This window comes from Doryrhamphus excisus, linkage group LG10, assembly GCF_037039965.1.
Source record: "Doryrhamphus excisus strain RoL-2023G ecotype Guam linkage group LG10, RoL_Dexc_Guam_v1.1, whole genome shotgun sequence".
NCBI classification, from domain to species: Eukaryota; Metazoa; Chordata; class Actinopteri; order Syngnathiformes; family Syngnathidae; genus Doryrhamphus; species Doryrhamphus excisus.
Window position 1 is genome coordinate 9,868,887 of NC_136366.1, and position 26,934 is coordinate 9,895,820.

Below are 26,934 nucleotides of genomic sequence, written 5' to 3' on the forward strand. Positions count from 1 at the left end.
CAACTATGGACTTACTGCAAACTCCACAGAAAGGAACACGTCACAAATTCCAAAGAGTTCATAAACTAAGCCTCCAGAGCTTTCTTCTGTCCTAGTTGATGTTCTGAGATGTAAAAAAAAACAGACAGTTTGAGCGTTTTGGGGGTGAAGGGACCCACGACATCTCCCATGCAGGGAATCTGAAGGACCAAGTGGCATTGAACACAAGGAAAGCGGACAAAGACAAGCAGAATCCGGTGGTGTTTTTTGAGTGTAGGTGATGCGGTTATCGCAAAGCTACAGAAATCTGTATTTATATTCGCTCTTTTTCATCTCTGGACTTGTAGCTCCACAGCCAAATCCAGTTTTCTGTACAGATTCCTCCTTTATGCGACTGTGCCACTCGGTTCTTGACAGCCGCCTGCCTCACAACGGGCCCAACCCATAGCCTCGGGATAATCCAATCCCGCACATCGTCTTTATTTCTCTTAGAGTGGGCGCACAGGGACCTCACATGGCAGCCGTGAGAAGAAAATGTCTTTATGCTGCTGCTGCTCAGCGTAGCTTAGGCTGAGGAGATGATGGGCCTCGGCGCCTCCGTCTTTTTTACCCCCCGCTTGAAACGAGATCATGCTGGAGGAAGGCTCCTTTTTTCAGAGTTGGGGGGGGGGGCGTGCGTTGCCTGTTTGAAGAGTTGCGATTTGTGGCAGGGCCTCGACTGAGATGCTGGGGTAGGGTGGAGTGTTGTGCCCCATCCAAAAGCTTACATTCCTGGGGAGGTTGAGTGCATCTGTCAAAAAAGATGCTGGGTAGGGAATGGGCGGGGTTCCACACAGTCAACGCCCACTCGATAATGGTCCTAACCCTTAATGAAGAAGCTCTTGTTGTGCTATGTGAGTGCAAATCAGTGTACAGGCGGTCCTTGAAAACAAAACTAGCTACATTAGCACTACACTGAAGAAGGGTGTCACTTTTGTTGTTTTTTTGTTGTTTATCCCTTCATTAGGCTTCTGATGGCAACGTGTCAAAGAAAAAGAAAGTGAAAGTGAAAAGTAATGCAAAATTAGATGTTGTAGAGGACTCAACACTTGATCCAAGCTGCTGAAACAGCGTGACTATCAATTGGAATAGGAACAATAGAAAGTAAATGAAGCCTGACCTGCAACACCAGGCTCTGGTCGAAATTGTAGGCACTGGGTCGTCCCTCCAGGGTGGAGAAGGCCACGTTTCCCCCAGTAAGAGGCGAGATATTGCTGAACTCATCCGTGCAGAAAGCTGTCCTCTCATCATCTCCCTGTCGAAGGAAGCCCTTCTCACCCTTTCCATAGGTCTCCCGGCAAGAGGCGCTGTAGAACTGATAGGGCAGCCAAGGTCCGTCCACCTCGGTGCGTTTGTAGATGGCGAAGCTCTCGGGCCGACTGGTGTGGAATTTCAGTCGGACGTAGGTTATCTCGAAGGCCTTTCCTGTGGAACACATTTTGCATGAGTTTGACTAGGAGACTTAGTGGGATTTTTTGGTGTGTAATCGGGGCCCTGGAGCGAAACAATGAAAAGAAAAAAAATAAAGCTGACTTAATTGCAACAGAGACAAAGAAAATATTCAAGGGGATAGCTTTAATTTCCCACGCTTCTATGCAGGGTAAACGGATGTCTTTCCTGCAGGACAAGCTAAGAATGAACAGAAAAAGAATTTACTACCTGAATTGTTCAATGCTTTTGGGAGTTGGGAAAAAAACACTTTTTTCTTTTTGCAAAAAAACATGTAAACCATCATTTTTGTTTTCTACACAGTACATACCATATTCTCATCTTTGAATTCTAAACATTGAGACATTACCTTACATGACATTACCTTAACACTGCATGCTACACGTAATAGAGTGAAAAAAGTGGAAGTTTCTTGGCTTCTGATGTTTGGAAGAAATAAATTTGAGGCTAACTGGTTAGCTCGCTAGGCTGCATGGCGGTCGAATGGATGGCACTCAGGCCTCCCAGCTAGGAGACCCGAGTTCGATTCCACCCTCGGCCATTTCTGTGTGGTGTTTGCATGTTCTCCCCGTGCATGCATGGGTTTTCTCCGGGTACTCCGGTTTCCTCCCACATTCCAAAAACGTGCTAGATTAATTAGCCACTCCAAATTGTCCATTGGTATGAATGTGAGTGTGAATGGTTGTTTGTCTATATGTGCCCTGTGATTGGCTGGCCACCAGTCCAGGGTGTACCCCGCTGGGATAGGCTCCAGCACCCCTGCGACCCTTGTGAGGATAAGTGGTAGAAAATGAATGAATGGTTAGCTTGCTAGCTTGCTAACTAGCGGCCTCCAGCATACAAGGTTGCAAAAACCAGCAGTTAACAACAAAGGAATGAAAATACAATTTGCCACAAAGCAAGCCTACATGTGATTGGCTGATACAGAGGAAGCAGGGCGGGGCTACAGAAATAATTTTAAAAAGGTCCAGCTCTTTGGGAGAGTGTTCACTTCTCATTCCGACTGCTTCCTCGCTCTCCAAACAGTCGTGGTGCAGGTCAATGTCTTGTTTAACGCTAACCTGCCAGGAAGTGAGGAATATGCAAATGGTAGAATTGCGAGGAGGAGCAATCCTGCTAACACGCACTTGGGAATTACCCCAATGTGGCATAAATCAAGTGTTCTTATCTTATGGCCCTTGCAGGGATCCTTTGTGCGACATCATTGGACACACGTTGGCACGGAGGGGAGGCGCCATCCCCTGGTACCGCCTCAGCTCTGCGGCATCCCTCTGTAATGGTTTCTTTCCTCTCGCAGCCAAAAGATCGTTAAACTTTCATTTAGTCTCTGCATGAGGTGACCGCAGCCCTGCCGGCACCGAGGCACAACTCATCACAACTCATCACAGAGGCAGGAGACTGTTGGACGCGCTCCCCCCTCCCCTTACCCCCCCGCCTCCTGGGGATGAAAGGCAAAGTTGCATCTGCAAAATGATACTTGTGTAATTTGGTGCATGCAATGTTTAATGATTCGTGATTTGGAGGAGTGGAGTGGCTTTTGGAGAATTCATTACAGCTCATGTGGACCCGACAGTGATGATAACCACAGAAGATCATATGAGAGACACCAAGCTATCAGTGATTACCAACGGGGAAGCCAAATGGAAAATTACAACTACCGCTGACAAAGAAAGAAGGCTATTGACCCGTGCGACCTCAGGCATTGTCAATGTATGGCTTCATTTCAGCCGAATATGATTCCAAATTATTCAGGGCTTGACTATTAAATTGGGAAAAATACGGGATAAAATTTCAATCAAAATGACTCTCAGGATTAGAAATGGATTAGAAATAGAAATGGAAAAGCAGTGGTACTTCCATAGAACTTACACCTTGATTAGAGCTAAATTACACTACAATACATGAAGGACATACAGTGTACAATCTTTGGCTTGGACTGGGCATGCCCTTATTTGAGAATTTTATTAAATTTTCCTGCTGCCTCTCGCTAGGGAGACAAACAATTAACTCAACCACATATTACACTGCCTACATATCCATGTAAATAGTTATTTTACGTTTTACCAGTATTAATCATTTCATAACCAAATATCGGAACACTGGGACCGCCTCTAATGTGCGCTCATCATAAACATAGAGGATCGAATTGTTTATCGTGGTTCATTGCTTCCAGACGTGGCCGTGTTAAATGAATTCCTGTAATATAGGATTCAGTGTTAACAGATCTAGGAGTCCACTGGGCCGGCGCCAGTTGGTGCCCGTTGGTGCCAAAGATGGTGTGATTGGCGTGTAGTGGCTCGCTTTTGCGCCGAATTAATGTTCGCTCGTCATGTTGTCGTTATTCGGCGCTACAGCAAGCCACAACGTACCAATCACATAATCTTTGTCGTGAACTGGCACCAACTGGCGTCTGCCCAGTGGACTCCTAGCATCATTGGCACAACTTGGCTCGCGCCATTACATTCCAGTGGATTCCAATCGGCGGTTTGTATGCCACATTTGATTCCACTTGGTGGACACTTGCTTCAAGCAATCGGCGCAACAAAGATTTTAAACATTTTTGAAATATTCTTGCTGCCATTACGGGCCACCATGAGCCAGTTGGGAGGCACTTCGAGCAACTGCACGCCACTCGGCACCATATTGGTGACACAAGGCGCCACAGCAAATTGCATGGCTCGAACTGGCACAAACCGGCGCCGGCCCAGTGGACTCTTAGCATTAGAGCACAGAAATCCTATTTAGGACTTTCTAAACATGTTTTTTTACACTATCAGAGCCCTGTAGACATGAGATAGCACCCCTATAGTCACCTTTATACTGCTGTTATTCATTGTTTGCAGCACATTGCACATTGTTAGCGAGGTTCCACTGTACAACAACTTACAGTAAATACTATCATACACATCTGAAAGGAAGTTAACAATATGCCTTCTGTTTTAGCAATGTTATTTATTCATTCCTTAATGTTGTTGTTATTATACTTAACATCAATCTGCCCACAGGGTCTGAAAATGCTAATTAACCACTAGCGATAAACCTGCATATTTACATGAAAATGTTGATTTGTATGCGATGTTTCTCCAATAAATGAATATCAGTCTTAAATCATTTAAAAAACATTCTTCATACAAACTTTAGAGATGAAGAATGAAAGTACAGTGCCAAGTAGGGATTGAGTACTGACCAAGTTTTTTTTTTTTTTACTTGAGTTTTTTTTTACTTTGACGCAGTGAACAACCAATCACTTCTGGTCAGGTGACCGGGTGGGCGGGGCGGCGACATCATCTTTTTCAAAAAGTAGCAGTTTGCTCGTCCATGACGGAAGGACCATATATGGCCATCAGTGTCTTCTCCCACCCTGTAAGTCATTTTCCAAAAAATCCCGTTTCCAAGAACCTGGAACGCTGTTGCCATGCGGATGTCAAGGCTGAATCCACGGGCTCTTCATGACCTTCTCAACAGGAGGTTGTCGGTACAGGTACAAGTACTTTGTGGAGTCCTTGGATATAATCAGCATTTGATCAGACTGGCCCCAAGTAAGAACCAGCGGGGGGTCCTGAATACATACTGTATATCCATGTGTAACCCGCCTGTCTAGCAAGTGTTCAGTGTTTTTTGTGGCATCTGTAAAGCTGTCTATTAATGTGGACTAATAGATTAATGTGCTGCTTTCAAAGGTACTGTAAGTCTGGGAACTTCTCACCCAGACTAAAAGGAACGGAAACGCTGCGGACTAAATATTTACAATTGTGTTTGCTGTGAGCTCAGACGGGGAGTCTGCACGGATGAGCGGATTTCTCCTCCAGTCGTGTTTAACTTCAAAGTTTTGCGAGGAAGAAACGCAGCGGAGGAGCGTCTGATGGAGGCGATGGCGAGAACGTCATGCCGGGGGCGGCAGACTTTTCATCATTGTTGTACATCTGAGACAGGATGTTGCTTTTCTGTGACTGCGCCCAATGAGAACCAGCTGCACACTTCAATGATGCCAGTTTTTGCAGGGGGGGGGGGGGACCTGACCCCGATTCCTCACCAACATTTCTCCCTTCCTCCTCCCTTGTTGTGTTTTGTTTGCTCCCCTCCACGCAGCCAGACTCCCTCCACGGTGTTTATCATCCCAACTCTCTCTCGCTCTCTCCATGTTTGGATTGGAGAGGCAAAAGACAACAGCCGTGTCAGAGACCCCCTGCTGGAATCCAGATGGGTCACATGGTTTCCATAAGGGACATTTTGTGGCCTTTTCGCAGACAAAGTATTCTCTATCTTGGCTGTGAGGACAAAGGTCAATATGGATTGGTGGACACATAAAATGACAACACAGAACATCTGTCAGAACTTCCTTTCAACAGCCGACCGGTCCGCACTTTTCTCCAGTCGAGGCAGCGCTCTTAAATTACAGACAACAAAGCCACTTCCTGCTCCCAGAAGAAGCAATACAGCAATTCCCCCTTTTGGCATTTTTATTGCGTGTCATTTCATGTCCATCCATCGCTTCCCATCATGGCTGACAGGGACCCACTGCGGAGATTTGGCCCACCAAAAAGCAGGAAGTGAGAATTCATTCCATTTCAAATTAAATTGTTTTCGCATATTTGAGAACCCCTCCCTACATGTAGAACACGCTGTGTGCATAGGGGCCCACAATCCATGGGGGGGCCCATGGGGCTGGGGGTGCATGGAGCGATATGTCAGCCTGAGGCAGGAGAGAAAGATCGTGCTTGATTCCGTAATAATTGACAGTTCACAGTCCCTGTTGGTGTAATGGTACAGCTGCTCCCATTTGAGGCGTCACTGGACATTTTCATTCTTCTAATTTGTTATTTGCAGTTTTCTCTTGATATTTTCATGTGTTGCTTTACAAAATATCAAAATGGCAACTTTTTATTTTTCATTACCATTTCATAAGATTTGGGCACCCCCGGTCTCACTCAGTTCAGGTTCCAATAACGGGTCAGTTCCATTCTAAGGTGTGCTGACCACAGCCGTCCACTGGGGACTGAATGTGATTTTTTTTTCATGGGGTCCAGAATTCCAAACATCGGCCACCAGTACTTGGCAAGCCCAGACATACCACAGAGAGAGCAGGAATATGTCAGAAAGATGGTTATATTTTCAAGCAGATTGACTTTCACTTTTAAAAAGAACGTATATGGGTGATATAGATTCTTGGTAGTTACTTGGTATGGGATTGATATCAAATGTAGTAGTACGGCACACCACTACTAGTACTACTAGACATCCCTACCCTGATATCCGGTCCGGTTGTGTTTGTACTCTCCTTGGTGTGCTGAGCTGAAGTTGAACATCCCATCTCGGCATGTCAAATTCAACGCGGTGTCTCCTTATTGACTTTAAATCCTCTCCAAAACTCTCAGATGGGTCCTCGGGGCTTCACGCTCGCACATTCCGTCCATAAACCATGTCCGTGTCAAAGTCTTTTACGGCGAGGGGGGTCGGGGGGGGGGGGGGGGGGGGGTTAGCGCTGAGCTGCAACTGTAGCGAGGGCCTGCCCGCTTTAGCCCAGCTGTTGTACGTTAAAGACGTCCACGCCAGTGGCCGAGCGAGGGGAGGGAGGGATGGCAAAGTGAAAACGTCAGTCAAGCTGAAAGCGAGTGAAGCTAACGCATGAGGGAAGCTAACGCGCTTTGCCGTGAAATCCCATCAGCGCAGCCACAACAAACCATCTGCATTCAATTCTGTTATTATTTTGTCCGTACGAGAATTCTCTCCTATTCCTGGATGTAGCGCGCTTAGGAGGCTTTGAAGCGCTTTACAAGGAAATGAGATTTCAGAGAGAAGAGCAGAACCTTCTGAAAGTAGACCTACAGTACTGTGCCAAAGTCTAAACCGGGGGTGTCCAAGCGTTTCCCAGCGAGGGCCGCATACGGAGAACTCAAAGGATGCCACTTTGACCATTTTTAGCCAAGCCATGGAGATTCTATGGAAATAAAAAACAGGAAGTTGTTTTTTTCATGTAATATCTCCATTCTCAGAATATTCTGACCACCGGCAGGCCGTAAATGACCCCTGGGCCGCACTTTGGACACCTCTGGTAGATAGGACGTATTGTGCATAAGCAGGCTTGTGCAAGAAAACCCAAAACACCGAACTTGGTAGAGATGCGACTCGTGGAAGGAGGTTGCCATGATATTTTAGTGAGAATCTGGCCAAATGTCACACTGCTAATGGATGACTGCTGCACCGCGTCAAAGGTTCTATGAGTTTGGGGTGAAACGGGGCGGTGTCACGGTTCTCTTACCCAGGTGGAGCGTGAGGTTGACAGAATTGGGATGCTGCACGGCGAAGTGCATGGATTGGCTCTGCCACCACGTCGGCTCGTCGCTCCGGTGGAAGTCCGTCAGCATGGCGGCGCTGTGGCTCAATCCCGGGTCGGACGCATCGCACGTGTGGCACGAGCGCATCGACGCCGTCTGCATGCAGTACTCCTCGGGCGGCGAGCCGCATACGTTGGACGCCTCCACGCTGCGATTGAAGGCCACGTTCTCAAACTTGGGCATGCAGCGGCCGGGGGCGCCTTCCTCGTCGTAGCAGGAGTCCATGGAGGCCCCGACCGGAGGGCGGAGGAGGGCCAGAAGATGAAACCACACGGCCAGATGCACAAACATTTCAACACGAGGCTTCAATCGCACGGACAGAAACTTTGCACATCTACACTTCACACAAACTTTCACCCTCAACGCGTACTTTGATGCTGAGATGAAAATACACAAAAAGCACCTTGGAGCCAAATCATAGCAGCCGTGAAGAAAGAAGCTCCTCTGGTCCTCAGCCCTCAACATGTGTTACCCCTTTGCAGGCACGCCTCTCATCAGGGCCGGGCCCAGACAGGCGGAGGAGGATCCGGGGTGGGATGGAGGCCGGCTGGGTTGGAGGTGGGGGGGGCCACGTTAGACCGTGAACATTTCTCCATCTGCTGGTCAACAAGAAGAAGAATCACATCAAAGCCTGGTACGAGAAGATCATTTTAGATCAGAACCGCTTTGAAAAACCTTGAGAACTCACATGTATTTCATTCAGGCTGTAAGGAGGCCTCGTGTATTTAAATGTATACTTATGGCTTAAGTTTTTTCACATTATTAGAGACCTCCAGACGTGAACTAACACCCCTATAGTCACCTTTATGTTTTGTATTACCCAATATAGTAGACACAATCAGAGAAAATAACATAACAGACTCACACGTTGCAATTCCTTGTTGTGTTTTTCCGGAACGGCGTATTTCCTTTCCATTTTATACTTGTATTACCAAATATAGTCAACAGAATAAGAATATATACACCATGTAGGATGTAAAGAAATCCTGCTCCAGCAGTGTCACAGTTAATGTGCCCCCCTTAAAACATTAAAACAAACATTAATAAATTAATAAAATACATTTTAAAAATACAAATACAAACAATGTAATTAAAAACATGGATATAAAATAATAAAAAATACATAAATAAAATTACACATAAAAATATAAATCAAAACATGAACATAAAATAATAAAAAATAAAATGTAAATTAAATTAAGAAATTAATAAAACATATCAATGTATTTTTAAATATAAAAATAAATATTTATTTAAGTAAAGGATTTTTAAATTAAATAAATAATATATAAGATATAAATTGTCCCAGTCACCACGCTAAAATGACACAATCTGGTAATATTCCCACTGAATTGTTTTAAAGCCTTTTAAAGCAAATGTCATTGGTTCAGCTTCAACATAACGATAACCGTATTGTTATTATTACTTATTAAGGAACCCGGACCCCAGCTTGAGAGTCCCCCACCCAACAGTTGTCTTTAAACTGTAAGCATGAAGGTAAAATAAACACACAAACAAGCTGGAAGTAGTCTTTTTGTACACACCTGTTGTTTTTTTTTCCCTCCGAGTGTTCATCTCCCCTTCATTTCCAACGTGCACCTGCTCACCAAAAGCTTTACCGCACCTTTCCCGTGCTACAATTCTGCTCATTAACTTGAGTTGATGTAGAAAAACACGGAGCTGCGCTTAGAAGTGTGCTTCTTTTTTTTTTTAAAGCTTCCTAAATAAGATGAAGCTATTTGGTTCTACGTGATGGTTTGTTTATTCCGCTGCTTTTATTCATATTCTTTTGAATATGTAAAGGAAGCTTTCTTTGCAACTCCTTTGCTGATGGCTTTTTCCCAATCTGGAAACTTTTAGGAGGCATTTCATAGGATTTGCTGAAGTACAAACTACTGCTAAAATGGCGAGTCATCCCAAAAGCTCCAGAAGAACTGTCAGGGATCAATGATGTTGAATTGAGCACTGATGAGCCCATGAAGGAGACAAAGAGGAGACAAAAAGGCAATAAGACAATTAGCTTAAGAACACAAAGACGGATGCGTTTTTTTTGGATGGTGAACGTTAATGATCCACGAGGGATTTACAGAGAACTTCTGCACATCTCTTATAAATATTTGTGTATCAGCATTGCTCTCGTTTATTCATGCTGACTGGCAGCCATTTTGGAAAATCAGTACCTTTTGGTGTCTTTATTAACTAGCAGTAAAAAAGTAGTGCTAGTAGTATTAGCAGCAGTAATAGTATTAATAACAGGAAAAGAATAGTAGAAAAAACAGTAGTAGTAGCAATAGCAGTAGAACGAGTCACAGTCCAAATGTAGTACTATCCCAAAAGTAGTAGTAGCAGTAAAAAATTGCAGTTGCAGGAGTATTAATGGGAACAAGTAGTATTAGTAGCATTAGTAGTAGCAGTAAAAAGTAGTACTAGTAACAGCAATGACGGTAATAGTAAGAGGAAAAATGTAGCAGTAAAAAGTACTACTAGTGGTAATAGTAGCACCAGTAAAATAGTAGTGTTGTCGCAGTAGTTGTGTAGTAATAAAAAAGTAGTAGCAGTCAAGTTGCAGTAGTTGCTTGATCATTTTTGTGGAGGCTGCATGGCGACCGAGTGGTTAGCGTGCAGGCCTCACAGCTAGGAGACCCGAGTTCAATTCCACCCTCGGGCATCTCCATGTTGAGTTTGCATATTCTCCCCGTTTTCTCCGGGTATTCCGGTTTCCTCCCACATTCCAAAAACATGCTAGGTTAATTAGCGACTCCAAATTGTCCATAGGTATGAATGTGAGTGTGAATGGTTGTTTGTCTATATGTGCCCTGTGATTGGCTGGCCACCAGTCCAGGGTGTACCCCGCCTCTCGCCCCAAGACAGCTGGGATAGGCTCCAGCACCCTCTCCCGTGACCCTTGTGAAGAGAAGCGATAGAAAATGAATGAATGAAAGTTTTGTGTAAACGTGTTTTTTGATGATGGGACACAAACCATTCCTCCACTTCCTGTCGTCACCTGCCCCTTCTTCCTTTTGTGAAGCTTGTTTCGCCGCAGCCAGACGGTATGGAGTACTGTATTTTCTCCCTTTTCGGGAGTGCACAATGTGGAGTCGCTCCTTCAGACGGGTATGTGATGTAGTTGCTGTCAGCGTTTTCACTTAGACGGCTGCCACATCCCCACCGTGAGACCCCCGCTATACCTGACAAGCTAATGAGCGCCCGACAGCCGACGCGTCATTGCCGCACACCTTCTTTGAGAAAGTTCTCAGCGACCTCACAAAGCAATTTGACACTTTTAGTTTCCTCACAGCATAAATATCGTACGTTGGATTCACAGGCAGCCGCCAGTCAGCATGTACTTAATTGGATCGTGTTTAAATGGCGAGCCGACAACAGTACTTGAGATGGCAACAACATCACGGGGAGAAAATATTACCTCCTTCTTCAACTTTGAGGAAGTTATGACAGATTTGTGAGTTTCATGTCATGTCATCTAATCGAAGGCCATGTTTGGATATCAAAAGCGGCATTCACACTAAAATAATCATAATAATAATAATAATCTGTTATCAGAAACCTGAACAAGCAGCCACAGCGGACTTGGTTGCACATTATAAAGTCTCAATATAGTCGCATGTTCCATGTGGTTCCATGTGGTTTACTGCTGGGAAACTGAAAGCACTCTCAGTGGCTGGATCCATGACGACTCCCAGCATGCTTTTACAGCACAAAAAGAGTCAGGTAACAGGTAACATGTTATACACTCGTGCTTTAACACATTTCCAGAGCCGACTGTGATAAGAGTATTTCCGCAAAGTAAGATATATGTATATTAACTCACTCAGTACTGGCCGTTTTTGATGATTGCGGCAGGTGTTCTAGGGCTATATAAGCAAAAGAAAGATTCAACTATTATGTTTTATCACATTCTTTAGTAATCAGCTGAAGAACATAGGTAAGCAAAATATCCGTTTTCAACAATAAAGGGAAAAAAACTGCTTTTTGTGAAGATACATTTCAATTAATTTCACTTTGACACAAATTTAGCTAAAAGTATTTAACTAAAATATCTAAACACCGAGGCCAAATTGTCACATTTGTAACTGAATTGTACGTGTGCACACGTTTGAGTGGCGTAAAATGAAGCTGGTCCAAGCTGCAGGGCTTTTAACATCCTGTTCGCTGTGCAGCCTGGATTTATAGAAACATACGAAGATGCTTGCCGAGCGCAAAAAAAAAACCCAAAAACAAACATAAAAGATGTATAACTACGTCTTTGGCGGCAAATGAGTTAATGTTCTTTAACATTAGAGACCTCTAGACATGAACTAACACCCCTAGAGTCACTTTTACACTCCTGTTATCACATTGTGCAGGTTATTGGATCACTGCGGGGCCAGCTAGCAATGTAAGTATTGTAGTAGTATTTATCTAGTGATATACACGGCCTAATTACTAATTAAAAAGCTGCTTCCTTTAAGCAAGCTAAAGTGGTCTTCTCTGCAGTGTTACATTTACATTCCACGTTGTGTCCGCCGCGAGCGTGAAAGCCCTGGTTTTAAATACTTCCTTGATTCGTGAACACGATTGTATCAAGCTAGCCTTACCCCGCATTGATCCGCCTCCACTTTGGATGGTGGGAACACTCGGATGAAGCCCACGCAGACGTCAGAGGTTGGGAAAGAACCAATCAGCCGTCATCCCAGTTCCTCTTCAAGCTCTCCCTTCGGCCGGCCTAACAGAGCGTGACATCATTAGCGGGAACGTTCCAGCTGAATAACACTCAAGCCTACGTTGGAATTTGAGGAGTGAATTGATACGGCCATCTTTAACAAACGCTTGAAAGGATGTTTTAATTTCTCAGGTTTTTTCCAGCGGTGCCTTGCTAATGTATTGGAAATGTGTTAGCCTTGCTGCAGGAGTTGAAACACTTTCAAAGTGCTTTTAGTGAGCCCTGCTGTGTCTGTAGCTTTAATGCATCGGGTCAGGACGACATAAACATCTGCAACACTAGCATAGCTGCTGTATGCGAGCTAAAGTGCTAGCACTATGCGCTCATTTTAACCCTCAAGTCCTGCTGGGTTGGACTATTTGCTGATAAACAAAACAAACAAACCGAGACGTGATGCAATTTGCATCATGGCAGAGTGCTACACCAAACTGCCTGTCGATCCGGCGTTCCATCCAACTAGACCCTGAGGTACGTGAACTCGCCCCCCACTTAGGGCAGGACCATGGACACCGACTTGGAGTTGCTGATTCTCCTCCCAGCCGCTTCACACTCACCGATCCAGCGAGAGTTGAAGATCACGGCCCAATGAAGTTAGCGAAAAGCCGAGACCCAATCCTGCAGCCCCCAAAGCAGATCCCCTCCACACCTAAATGGAAATCCTATTCATTAAAGTAATGACCCCAATGGGTAAGCGTTACAATGTACTTGATAAAGAAATGTAACCCTGCTTTGGGAGGACAGTCACATGATTACACTTTCATTACCGTGCTTGCTTATGTGACATTTTATTTGTTGACATCATTTTCTTCATGTCTGCCCACATTGAGTGATAACAGTAATTGTGCTAATGTTTGAACATGATTGAGTCCACACATCTGCGGTACATTTGAGTTACTCCACTGCTCAATGCGGCGCACGTCACTTTGCAGCGCTTTGTATACTTTTATATCCTACCCGCATATTTACTCTGACGTGTGAGACATGAGCGTATCAGCATGAGGGGGAATGATTTAGAAACTGTTCGTGAAGAAAATGTCCTGTGAGCAGATGCGCTTGTGAATAATTTAAGTCAAAGACTAAGTATTTATTGCGCGTGGTGTGTGTCATTACGGTGATTCTCAAGCGTGCGGCAATTGCACTGCAAGTCATGTTGCCGGCTACAGTTTCTATTTTTAAGGTTTAAAAAAAAAAAAAAGGACTTGGTGGGCATGATGTTGCCCGCGGGCCGCAGTTTGCACACCTCTGGTATGGGCCTAACCGATTTACTCTATTGAAGCTACAAACTACAGATGAAATCGACCAAGGTCCTGTCCTCATGTAGTGGGCGGGTTATTTTTCCATGATTAGGCTTATCATCCACACCAGCTCGCAGCTATCTGGCACTAAAAATTAATGTTTTCAAAATGTGCAAATTTGGAGAAAAATCTACTCATGTGTTTTGGTATGGACGCAAATAACCGGAGTTACTACTTTTTTACTTCAGAAATAACATACACAACGTTTACATGCAGTCGATATTCCGATTAAAGTTGACATTCCGGTTTCTGAAACATTCGGAATAACACGTTTACATGCCTGAGCAGATAGGATCATTCCTGTATACATGGTAATTGTAAACAATCTGGATATCTCGATCAAAACAGCCATGCACGGACAATGCCTTGATGCACGGAGCCAGCATGACACGATGGCCATTTCCTATGCGTATAACAACCTGACCGTCTATAAACATCCGTCTTTTTCGGTCTTCCCCCACATTGAGATGGTTGGTTTCCTCCTCGCTCCAAAAAAGTGCAGTTTTGCGTGCCGCCATGTTTTCAAATTCAATACTTCCTGTCAAAGACCCAAGATTCCTTTTGAATGGAACACACGGAGAACACAAATCAGTATTCCTTTGGATGGGGATGTCCCAATACGTCCCCGTATACATGACCCAATGTTCCAATTAGAAAAGGAGTAACCCTGGGGTAATATTGGAGTTTTAAAAAAGCGGAATATGAGCATAATGAGGGGGGGGGGGGGGGGGTTATGATACAGTTATTTGACTGCAAGTATTGTCTTGTCCAATAGCTTTTTGTTTGCTTGGTTTTGCAAGGCCAAATGCTGCCTCACGTTGAAGAGCAAAGGCCAAGAAGCACATTGAGGTCGGTCATTTTTAGGTTCGGTTTAGGTTCAGACCGGGACGCTCTACCAGCTGGTGGGAGAACTTTAAGTTGGAAGTTGTCCTCCCGTAGGAATGGCGCAACAAGTCAATCACTATTGCCAGTGTTAGCACATTAGCATGTGGTTCCGTGTGGAATTGCAAACCAATGTGGGGACAAAGTGAGGTTTAATAGACATGCTGAATTATGCAAACGTGACCGCTTGATGCCCCACGTGTACCTTATCCAGTATGTCTGAAACAAATAAACCATAGCATAGAATGCAGAGATCAAACCATGTATTTTCCTCCCAACTTCCCAGAACTCCACCACCCCCCTCCCCCCTTTCCGCCACCCCCGCCTGCATGAATTCAACGGCTTTTCTTCTGCATCACCCTTTTGGTTTTATAATTAGTTGACTGTAGGTCTGAAAACGGCTTTGGAGAGCCAAAAGACAGATTGAGCAATCAGTCAGCATATTAATCCCTTCATTGTCTTGGTTTACATGCACCACACAGCCTGGCTGCAAGCCTCACATTTGAATTTTTAAACTGTCATTTCTGCTTTTCATTTGCGCCTGGCACGGCGTGGACACGGCTCATTTTTAAGCTGGAAGTTTTGCACTCCTGAAAAAGCATTTTCTCAGCATCTCTTCAAACATTGACGCCACCCCTTCCTGCCACTTTGCCCACGATGGCGTTACTGTAATTATGATAGGGAGTGGAGCAACATGAAGGAGACAGCGGGGTTTGCTTATTCAATATATGTGATGATGCGGAATACCGAGGGCGTTTATGAAACAATTATGCAAGAGGTTCTCGGTGCAGAACACAAACAATAGCTTCGGGGGTGTCCGACCATTCCTCAAACAAATGTGTTCTTAGTCTCTTTAGCTGACAAGACAAGGAGCTCTCCGAGGAGCCCAAGAACTCCTCCAGCTGCCCAGAGGGTGTTCCAGTAATTACCAAATAATAACCTTGATTACTGGAAAGTCACACTGTCCCGACCACGTTCTCTGAATGCAAACACGTACAAAGGCGAAATTGGAAAGAAGCCAACCCAACTGCATATGAATATTTTAATTGCACCCGGGAAAAAAAAAAGTTGTGAATCACCTGAACTTTCTGCATGTTTAATTCATGTTAACTCTACCCTGAGTGCATCCTCCACATGAACAGTGACGGGAATACTGATGGGGAAGGTAGGTGTTTTCTTCCCGCTGCTGCATGTCAAGATCCAAAGCAACATTGCAGTCAAGACCGCGTCAACAGAGACCAAGTCGAGACCACATTCAAGCGAATTACATCGCTTGAAGGAAAAAAAAAAGAAAAGAATTCCACAGCCAGCTCGCACAGGGGTGTCCAAACTGAGGGCCACATGGTGGAAAATGACAGGATGCAAAAATGGTATTTTGTAAGCCAATTTTGTAAGTGTAGATATGCTAGCAAGTTATATTTCAATAGAAAAACCATGTGATGTTTTGGTGGAAACCATTATACCTAATGGTATAAATCCATTTTTGCTGTTTAAATGTATATTTGTTTATTTTGTTTTCGTAATATTTTGAGTCATAAAAAGTCATAATCATGGAATAAAAAGTTGAAATTATTGCTAAAAATTCATAAAACAGGGAAGTCATAATTACAAAATAAAGTCATGATTTAAAGTAAAAATTATGAGATAAAAAGTCAAAATGAGTCATAAGCCATAATTCTAAGATAGAACAGCCATTATTATGAGAAGTTGAAATAAAGAACAAAATATTAGTCAAAATTAGTGATATAAGATAGGGAAGTCATAATTATGAGCTAAAAGTCAAATTTACAAGATAAAAAATCAATTAAGGGGGGAAAAATGTAAATTACGAGAAAACAATTATTAGAAGTTGAAATTGAGTTATGAGAGTCAAAATTTCAAGATGTAATTATGAGATAAAAAGTCAGAATTTGTGACAGTCATAATTATAAGATAGGGAAGTCATAATTATGGGATAAAAAAATAAAAATTACAAGATAAGTCAATTATGAGGGGAAAAAGGTCAATTATTAGAAGTTGAAACTGAGTTATGAGATAAAAAATTCCAAATTAGTGCTAAAAAGTCACAATATTAAGAGAGGGAACTATGAGGGAATTATGCGGGGAGGGTGTGTTAGAAAGTCATGAGTTAAAAAGTCAAAATTAGTGATAGTCATAATTATGAGATCAAAAGTCAAAATTACAAGATCAAAAGTCAGAGGGGAAAAAGATCAATGAGGAGAAAACAATGACGAGATAAAAAGCTGAAATTACGAGATACAAACTCTGCATGTGTTGCCTTCTGCACTTGGTCAAAATTTTGATACTTTATCTCATAATAGAATTTTTTTATCTCACAATGTAGATTTTTTTTTTTGGCCTTGTAATGTTGACTTCATTTCATAATTTAGACTTTTTATCTTATGACTTCCCGTTGGGATTTATTTTCCTTTCAGTGGCGGAAATGAACTTCCATCTGGTTGTGTCCTATGGCTGTAATTACTGCTCTCCCCACCGCCCGCGATGATGCACGGCTCCAGCAGCCACCAAAATGGCTCTTTCCGAGCTCCACATGTAGCCTTATTGGAATTCCTGAGGAAAACTGAGGGGGTAAAAAAAAAAAAAAAAAAAAAAGAAAAAGATGATTATCTCGTTGCCTAAGCGCTAGCGTTGGTAATGTGCTTTGTGACAGATAAACATGAAACATCCTTGCCTTATTCAAGCACACCTTGCTTTCTGCAAGGCCGTCCATTAATCACACCGCACGCTCCCTTTTTGTCTCCCTGCCACCTGCCATCGCTCGTCTATGACGTCATCATTTATGATGGTTTGTTTTCTATAATCGTATGCACCTGTGGGACTATGAATCTTACCCACCCGAGAGGAACGACAACAGCGTGACGCTTGTGGTGTGCAAATTCAACCTCGGCTGTACGCCACTTTTGTCCTCCCACGCATGTTGTTAATCTACACGCACACGCCAGGCCGCACCCTGAGGTCAGCGGTCTCGGCGTAATGCAGTTAGCGATACCTCCACTGGGCGCGCCGCTCATTTAAAAGTCAGCAGAGGGGAGAGATGAAGCAGACCCGAGGCTACATGGAGATGAGAGCGATCCATGAGAACGGGAAAGGGGGGGGGGGGGGCATATGGACGAGACTGGGAGGGAGGGGTTCAAACGACAACACTTATTCAACATCGGAGGATGGCTTTGCTAACATGTTGCCTTCAGCCTCCCGCCACACAAAATCTAACCTCCTCATATCTCGGTGACAACGACTGGAAGAGCTGTGATTGGTCAGCTTGGAGTACATCATTTCCAGTCTGTATGTGACTCGTCCAACCTTCTCCTCTGGTTTTGGATCAACATTTGACTGATGTAGCACATTGATTAGTCCCAGCTCCAATAAGTCTTTGGAATTGATCACACACAACCAAGGAAGCTAAGTCATCAGAATGCTGCGGTTCACTGAGATTACGCCCGAGACGACACCAACGACACCAACGCACAACTTGGAAAGCACCAAGATGGCATCAGAGGCATAAACCAAGTACGAACTAAAGCAGGGGTGTCCCAAAGCTTTTCCAAATTGTCCATAGGTATGAATGTGAGTGTGAATGGTTGTTTGTCTATATGTGCCCTGTGATTGGCTGACCACCAGTCCGCCTCTCACCTTAAGACAGCTGGGATAGGCTCCAGCACTCTCGTGAGGATAAGCGGTAGAAAAAGAATGAATGAATGAATCACTCGCAGGCCACAAATGGCCCCTGGGCTGCACTTTGGACACCCCTGAAGTAAATTATGAAGTGCGTCCAATAACATTTGTGCACATCTCCTGGTGAATTCCCAAAAAGAAGCAGCATTCATTGGTGTCACCTGTTTGCTTTACACATGGGGGGCCGTGCATTACCTAGTAAAGCAAACCAGCCCCCCCCCCTAAACACCTCCAAGCAAAAAGTAGCCCAGGCTTATTTCTACGTGGCAGTAAAGGCATGAGAGCGGCGTATTGATTTATGGAAAGGAGTGCTGGTCTGCCTGTCTGCTCCTCCTCAGTGCTTAATGAATGTGACTCTATGCCTTTGGATGCACGCACCACCCGGGTCTCACCCCCCCCCCCCCTCCATTACCCCACCCCTCCTCCAGCTCTGCAATCAATGCTCCCCTTGAGGAGATGAGGACTTCATGCTAAAGATGTCTTTGCAAGCTTGACCTGATGGTCGTCTGGCCATTCTACACGTGTGATAAATGACCGGCACCCTCACTGACGCGCCATCACAAGTCAGCTGGCTTTTTGACTGGCAACTTTAAAATGACTGACGTTTCCCCGGCGAGCTCAAAGCGCCATTTCATCTATGTGGACTCCAGCAGTGCGTGGTGGGAAACTTTGAATCAGAGTGTGTGTGTGTGTGTGTGTGTGTGTGTGTGTGTGTGTGTGTGTGTGTGGTGCGCTATGCGGTTTGGCTCGTTAGCGATGCAGCACTTATGAAACAGTCATCCCCATCCAAGGTAGTCTGGGCTTACTGTATGCTAGCTATGTAGCACCGTATCACGCTTGCCGTACATGAGACATCATAATGAATACGTCTGTGGAATGAATGTTCGTATGATGACCTCCAACCCTAACTGGTATGATGACCTCCATCCCTAACTCGTATGAAGACCTCCATTCCTAACTGGTATGATGACCTCCAACCCTAACGAGCTTATCTTCATGCTCACATATCAGCCTTCACAGAGAATTCTTGCCCTCTGACATTGCCAAGACAAAAACCGCCAAAGACAAAAAAGAATCAAAGTAACCACCACTCATTATTTCCTCTGTAACTACTCCCCATGTGCCTCAGTAACTACTCTACTCACCAGTTTCTCATTGAAAACTTTAAATGTATGTGCCGCATTTTCTCAGTAACTACTCCAAATGTATGTGCCTTAGTCACTACTCATTAGTTCTTCATTAGTTCCTCGGTAAATACTTTAAATGTCTGTGCCATATATCCCCAGTAACCACTCTCAGTTCTTCATTAGTTTCTTAAACTACTCCAAATGTGCCTGCATGTGCCTTAGTTCCTCAGTAACTACTCTACTCATTAGTTTCTCTAAGTACTCAATGTGTGTGCCTTAGTTCCTCAGTAACTACTCTACTCACTAGTTCTTCATTAGGTCCTCAGTAACTACTCCACTCACTAGTTTCTCAGTGAATACTTTAAATGTATGTGCCGTATTTCTTCAGTAACCACTCCAACTGTATGTGCCTTAGTTGATCAGTAAGTATTCATTAGTTCTTCAGTAGTTCCTCAGTAAATAATTTAAATGTCTGTGTCGTATTTCCCCAGTAACCACTCTCAGTTCTTCATTAGTTCCTCTAACTACTCCAAATGTGCCCGTATGTGCCTTAGTTCCTCAGTAACTACTCTACTCATTAGTTTTTCATTAGTTCCTCAGTAACTACTCAAAATGTATGTGCCTTAGTTCCTCAGTAACTACTCGTTGATTCCTTAGTAATTACTCAAAATGTATGTGCCTCAGTTCCTCAGTAACTACTCATTGGTTTCTCAGTAACTAGTCTAAATGTATATGCCTCAGTTACGCAGTAAGTACTCATTAGTTCTTCATTAGTTCCTCAGTAACTACTCTAAATGTATGGGCCTTCGTCATTAGTTATTTTGTGCTTTAAATATTTGACATGCATATCTGTGCTGGCAATAAGCATCCATTGTTTTCTATTTGATCCTAGTTCCATGTCCCAACGGAACAAAACGGAATAGTCCATGTTGCCAAATGATAAATGGATCAAACCAAATCAAAAACCCTCCAACATATTCAAGTGGATTTTGCAACAGATCTTCCAAAGCTTCACAAAAGTGCTTTTTCATTGCTGGTGAATATCATTTTTCACATGACATGAAACTTAGTTTGTACCCATCTCATCATTTGAGCGACAAATGGCTTCCATTTTTTTTGGAAGATAGAATTGATTAGCATCTCTGCACTCTGTAATCCTTCAAATTATTACAACGCCGTTTAGCGTTATCGCACCTCTCCAGTGTTCCCTGAGGGCATCTGGTGGACAGCGACAGCATGACGTGAAAAAAAGGTTTTGGATGAGCCGCATGGCAGTTAAGTAATGACTACTCCAGCGACTGCGCTCCCAAGCCGGGAATGTGATGAGTCAACAGAAGACCAGGATCAGCCCCCTCAATCGGAGCCACCGAGGAACAAAATGATGATAATAGTAGCCTGCTATGAAGGAATAGGTTTCTGGTGTCAAAGTCTACTAGAGTCACATTTTTGCATGATTCGGTTGTTGTAAAATCTTACATTGACGTAATTAACCAAAGAAAGTTAAAGAGGCAGCAATTTGATAAACACAGTGAAAGATGCTAACATCATCCATCCATCCAACGCTTAACCCGTTCAGGGTCGCCTGATTGAGTCTGAAAAAAGGCGGACCCCACCCTGGACTGGTTGCCTGCCAATCACAGGGCGCATGTATAGACTGATATCCTTTCACCTGTCAATCACTGAATTTACATGAACTAAATCAGCCCCAATATGCAAATAAATCAGTTTCTTCCATTTTCACATGTGTTCACAACTAATGATTATGTTCTTGGTTCATTTAATCTGATGCTTGTGTCCATTCACAGAGTAATTGGTTAGGCCCCGGATGAACCAAATCAATATGAACCATGCACAAACACCGAGTGGTTTGGTCCGAAACATATCAGAAAATGGGCAAAGATTTGGGTCACTGTCTTCCAAAGTCCAACTCAGTGGTTGTGAATATCTTCTTTGTCCAAGACACAAACATAATAATAGGCCTGCTTTCATGGATGACTAAGGACTTAAATAAATGGGAAATTTGAGGAAATTTACATTAAAAAAAAAACTGAATGGAATACCAATACATCCATCCATCTTCTTCCGCTTATCCGAGGTCAGATCATTGGGGCAGAATCCAACTAAGATGTTTGGAAATGTTCTTTTAGCACCCGTGGAAAGAAAAGAAGAAACAAACTGTTCAATGCCAAATTTGTCTTTTGCCATATTTATTCTGTGCATGTGGAAAGAACCCCAAAGCGGTCAGATGCGAGCGCCCCGCTGAAGGACGAAACCGAAGCGTAGTTAGACCAACTTTATCAGGAGGGAATAACAAGGTGCAAGGGCATATTTTAGATTTCTCAAAGACCATTGGACAACCTTGCGCTGTTACTTCTTGCAGCAGGCAGGGGCGGACTTACCAAACGGGCAATTGTCGCGGGTTTTCCAGGGGCCCCCTAAAGGATTTTCATTGGTTCCTCTATTATTGATTTTAAAGTACATATAACTGATTAATATGCGTGCTTAAAACGACATCAGATGCAATGCAACGGGCGACTCCACGTTACTGAGCATGTTGGTGTGGTTGAGAGAAGAATGAAGCAAGTTCCCCTAGTGGGGCAGAGAAGAGGAGCAGTAGAGTGGAAAGCAAAGAGTTTTTCCTCAAAATTCTCGAAGATGTCAACCTTTATAACGTGTTAGTCGCAGAAAATGCAGAGAATTAGGAGTAGCGCCATGACATATAACCGATATATGCTACATTTCTCGATTTAACGTGTATCAGTTCCTGGTAGCACAGATGGAATTTGGTCAGTGCCTCCAGACGTGGGCAGGGTTTGCCTTGCATGTATATTAATGCATGCGTATACATTTTGATATCTGCATCGTCCATGTGTTGACGTTTTGTTCACAGTGCTAGTTAGTTTGTGCTGTGTTAGCATCAAGCGTGGCTTTCAAATAAAAAGCACTACTATATAGCAAGCTTAAGACAGCTGGTTTCAAATGGAACTTTAGATGGTCCCTATTGAGTTCAGATGAAAGACACTGTCCGCCTATGTAGATGTTTACTGCTGAGACCATTAGCACCTAACAAGGAGATCTGCAAGCAGTCTTCCAGATGAATGCAGTAGCGCACGTTTGTGTTTCCTGTGCGCCTTTTTAAATGCAAGTCATGTGGACACCGTATCTAATAATGACTTCCACACAACATCTGCGAGGACGCCATACGCCATGCTTACAGTTTCCAGCGTGAACACGCACGATGAGGCCGTGTGGTGATGTCGTGAACATCCTCCAAACGTTTGGCCGAGGACCAGAGCTGCCTTGTGTGCTCTCAGCGCAGGATGGTCTCCATAGTGCTTAGCTCTGCTTTTATTTAACCCCCCACCCCCATCAATCGCCGCTTCTTCTGCTTAAGCTCGGGCGGCGGTATTTCTAACAGGACCGTGAGTGACCTTTTGTGGGTTTCTAAAGCTCATTATTCCTTCCTGTTCTTTGGTCGGTCGTGCTGCTCTTCCTCATAGCTGAAGTCTCGGCTGCCGGGATGCTGTTCTACCTTTTTTAATTCCATCGATCCGAATTTCCACCCCATTACGCGGTGTCTGCACTCCTTTATTTCCCGCCTGGAAGCTTTGGTGCACCGCCACGACAGCTATTACACACACACACACACACGTGTTAAACCTTCAAATCCGCATGCATCTTGATTGTGTCTAAAAAGGTCACAGTTGAAGTTGCAAATAGAAATAACACAAAGGGTCATTTTGCTGTCTCTAAAGGTGGATGCACTTAAAAGATAATAGCACGTGCTACGGCCCAAATGCCCACACTTTGCATTGGGATATTACCTGACAAAAATAAAGGAAACATTTATTTTGCATGCCTGACTTTTTACCTGCTGCAGGATGAAGCCTTTTTTGGAGAGACGTAAGAATAAGGAATATGGTTATGATATGGGAAAGTTAGGTTGCGGAAAAAGAGAGACTATTGAGAATATTATGAAAATAAAGTCAGAATATTCTGGAAGTAGTCATAATTCCAAGTTTATATTTTATAATTTAATTTTATATTTAATTATATTTTAATTTTATTTAGTAATTTAATATTTTAATTTAATTAATTTTTAATTAATTTAAAATATTTGGAAAATTATAACATTTATTAGTTTTCATGAAAATAAAATAACAAAAAAATGTGTGTAAATAAAATAAAATATTTTTTTAATCTACAATACAAATGAAAAAAAAGAAAAGTTTGTGTTTATGTCTCATAAGGATTGTATATGATGGGCAAAAAGTGCAGTTTTCCTTTAAAGAGGTGTTACATAATTCATGCATGAATAAATACTGTAGCCGCTGCATTTAAAGGCCAAGTACAATCACTACGGGCAGACGCAGCAAATTTCAGCTCCTTGCCGGTCTGGCGCTGACATTTCCAGGATCCTTATCCCGTACGCTTGAGAATGTGGATTTTAATAAAGACACCGCCTCCGGTGGGATCAATGGCCGCCCCTCGCCAGCGCCCGACACGCTCTGCCGATGGTGGAGGGTAACTACAGCAGCGGCTGTAATTGCGAGTCGCTGAGATTCATTAGGCGGTTTCCTACCACGGTGGCACAAAATCCATACGGAATGGCCCTTTTGGTGATGGTGCCTTTCTTCGCTAAACGACGTTGATGGATGAATATTTTTGGATTACGTTCACTCATGCCACCCCCCCCCCCCCCAAACAAACCCCTCCACTGTTATCTCCAACTCGGCCAACTGTCCAAGCATTTTGACAAGTCCAAAAACATGTGTGGCCAGTCTACAGCTGGAATATCAGCACGTCACACTTCATGCCCTCCACACGTTTTTACACGTACGATCAGTTGTGACCTCGGCTTCACAGACGAGACGATGTCTCGTTCACTTCAAAGAGCCAACAACCTCACGAAACCTGTCAACTTCAGAAAGTCCCATTTGCATAATGGGGGACCTTTGAATCATTTCCAATTGGCGTATATTCCATGCCCTGAATAAAGTGATCGCCATGAATAACGTGGAAGGATGTGGTTGTTCATGAACGCAACTGCTTGCTTCTCGGCCTTCTGGAGGCATGTCCACCATGGTCGGCTATTTACGGTGGCCAATATCGTTGTGTAATTTATGCGCCTCTGAGTGGAGCTGCCAATTTTATTTTCATTAGTGAGCAAAATGAGCTGGACCGCGGCGGGGGGAGAGAGCTATCACGCCGCAAATTGATTAGCAAAATGCGAGAAACCAAACAGGATGGCTTGAAGATTGCCGGAGCGCGACGACATACTGGCGCCTTTTAACATAATCTCTCTTAAGTTCCTCTTTTAAGGTTATTTGTCAGCCTGCACGCTGCAGATGTTCCACCGTCTCCACTGTCATTTAGTTCCAAGTAGATCGCTGCCTGTCATGCTCACAGGATGTTTGTTCTAGATTGCTCCAGAAAGACAGCGAGGGAGGGAATACGTTATTTGGTTGATTTCTGAGAGATAAAGTGAGTTTGCATTCATGGGATATTGGGGGGGGGGCAAAGAAGTGCTGTTAAAGGAATGTAAATGTATTGAACGGATAAGCAAAGCGGGGAGCCAATCTGGGCCGACGTATGCCAAGTGAAGGAGCTCCTTCAGCGCCTTCAGGTCTTATCTGTTGTACGTCTCTTCTTCAGCCTGATTGAGCGACTAATCTCCCGCCCCGACTGTACAGCATCAGTACATAAGGATGGAGCCCGAGGAGAGAGAGAGAGAGAGGGGAGGTGGCCAGCTGGGTCAGTGCGGTGGGGCACTCACTGATCCTGGGAATGCTAAACAGCTACAGTGGAATACTCTGTATCAGTCTGCGTCTTTCGGGGGTGTCCAAACGTCCTCCACAGAGGGCCATATACAGAAAAATGAAAAGCTGTGGGGTGGGGGGAGGGGGGGTCACTTTGATGCATTTTCTAAAACCAAAGATTTGGTCTCCTGCTTACTGACGAGTTCTTACAGCTAAATTACACCACAATGTACGCCAGGGGTGGGCAAACTACGGCCCACCAGTTGCTTTCTAAATATTTCAACTTTTAACATTCATTCGTTCATTTTCTACCACTTATCCTCACGAATGTCGCGGGGGTGCTGGAGCCTATCCCAGCTGTCTTCAGGCGAGAGGCGGGGTCCACCCTGGACTGGTGGCCAGCCAATTCACACTCACATTCATACCTATGGACAATTTGGAGTTGCCAATTAACCTAGCATGTTTTTGGAATGGGGGAGGAAACCAGAGTACCCGGAGAAAATGGGGAGAAAATGCAAACTCCACACAGAAATGCCCGAAGGTAAAATCAAACTCAGGTCTCCTAGCTCTGAGGCCTGCTTTCTAACCACTTTCCATTGTGCAGCCTCCACAAAAATGACCCAGCAACTACCACAACTTTGGACTGACTGAGAAAACCCACGCATGTACGGGGAGAACATGCAAACTCCACACAGAGATGGCCGAGCGTGGAATCGAACTCCGGTCTCCTAGCTGTGAGGACTGCGTTACAACCACTTTTTCCACCGTGCAGCCTGTCAGATGTCTTATTTTGTAAAAAAAAAAAAAAACAAAAAAAAAACAACAAAACTGTAAAATGACATGACATAGTTTGACGTGGTCTGATGTTTAAAGTGGTCCTGAAAAAAGGGACATGAGAACATACAGCTGATAGTATAACTTTATAGCTAGTATAGCTTTTACACATAAAATTAGACAAATAATTCAAGGAAAATTATGAGCATAAAATCGTGTGTGTGTGTGTGTGTGTTAAATATATGTTCTGGCCCCTGGACAATTTTGTTAAAATATTATACGAGTCAAAATATTTGCCCACCCCTGCTGTACACAGAGTACATACATGACGAGCATATAAAATAAAGTCATAAAAAGAGTAAATAGGATAATTCTTTACTTTTAATTCCTGTGGCTTATTGGGAGCAGGAAGTAGACGAGACAGGAGAACAAGTCATCTTTTAGCCTTCTGAATCAACAAAAGGCCTGCCGGGATATTGATTCCGGTCTTCCAGCCAATAATGAGACAATAGTGCTGATTTTATTACTGTCGCGTTCATAGGAGCAGATCCTTTGACATGCTCAAGGATACGATCTTTATGCTTAACTCATTCACTACCAAAGACGTATTTATACTTTTTTTTATTGAAATGAACATTCCCTGCATTGTCGGAGGAGCAAGGCTGATGGGAAAAAAAGCAGCCTACGCAACAGCAGGCGTAAATGAACCTGGAACGCCGACTGATATGTGGCAGGAAATTTCTCTGAGGACATGACTCTCCGCAACCCTTCCGTCCGTGCTCTCGGCTCCAGCTCCAACCAGTAATTAAGCACTTCATTATGAACATTCCTGCTGCAATTACACGGCTAATGAAATCTCATTAGAAATCTCACAATCAAACT

At 43.8% G+C, this 26,934-nt stretch overlaps 1 protein-coding gene and 1 long non-coding RNA gene across 5 annotated transcripts in view; both read right to left on the reverse strand.

Annotated features, from left to right (window-relative positions):
- Positions 1 to 12,426, reverse strand: part of lamc3 (laminin, gamma 3) — a 72,002-nt gene extending 59,576 nt beyond the window's left edge. For 2 of the 4 annotated variants that reach the window (XM_058064274.2, XM_058064271.2), the window contains exons 1-3: positions 12,398 to 12,426; positions 7,727 to 8,398; positions 1,139 to 1,443 (exon numbers count right to left, since the gene is read on the reverse strand). In XM_058064274.2, the coding sequence (XP_057920257.2) occupies positions 1,139 to 1,443; positions 7,727 to 8,267 (846 nt within the window). In that variant the 5' untranslated portion in view covers positions 8,268 to 8,398; positions 12,398 to 12,426. Of the gene's footprint in view, positions 1 to 1,138; positions 1,444 to 7,726; positions 8,402 to 12,397 lie in introns of all 4 variants that reach the window. The other 2 variants (XM_058064275.2, XM_058064272.2) reach the window with 2 other exon arrangements.
- Positions 12,427 to 12,438: 12 nt separating this feature from the next.
- Positions 12,439 to 26,934, reverse strand: part of LOC144901071 (uncharacterized) — a 31,855-nt gene continuing 17,359 nt past the window's right edge. The window contains exon 4 of the long non-coding RNA XR_013629258.1: positions 12,439 to 12,525. This is a non-coding gene — a long non-coding RNA (uncharacterized LOC144901071). The remainder of the gene's footprint in view (positions 12,526 to 26,934) is intronic.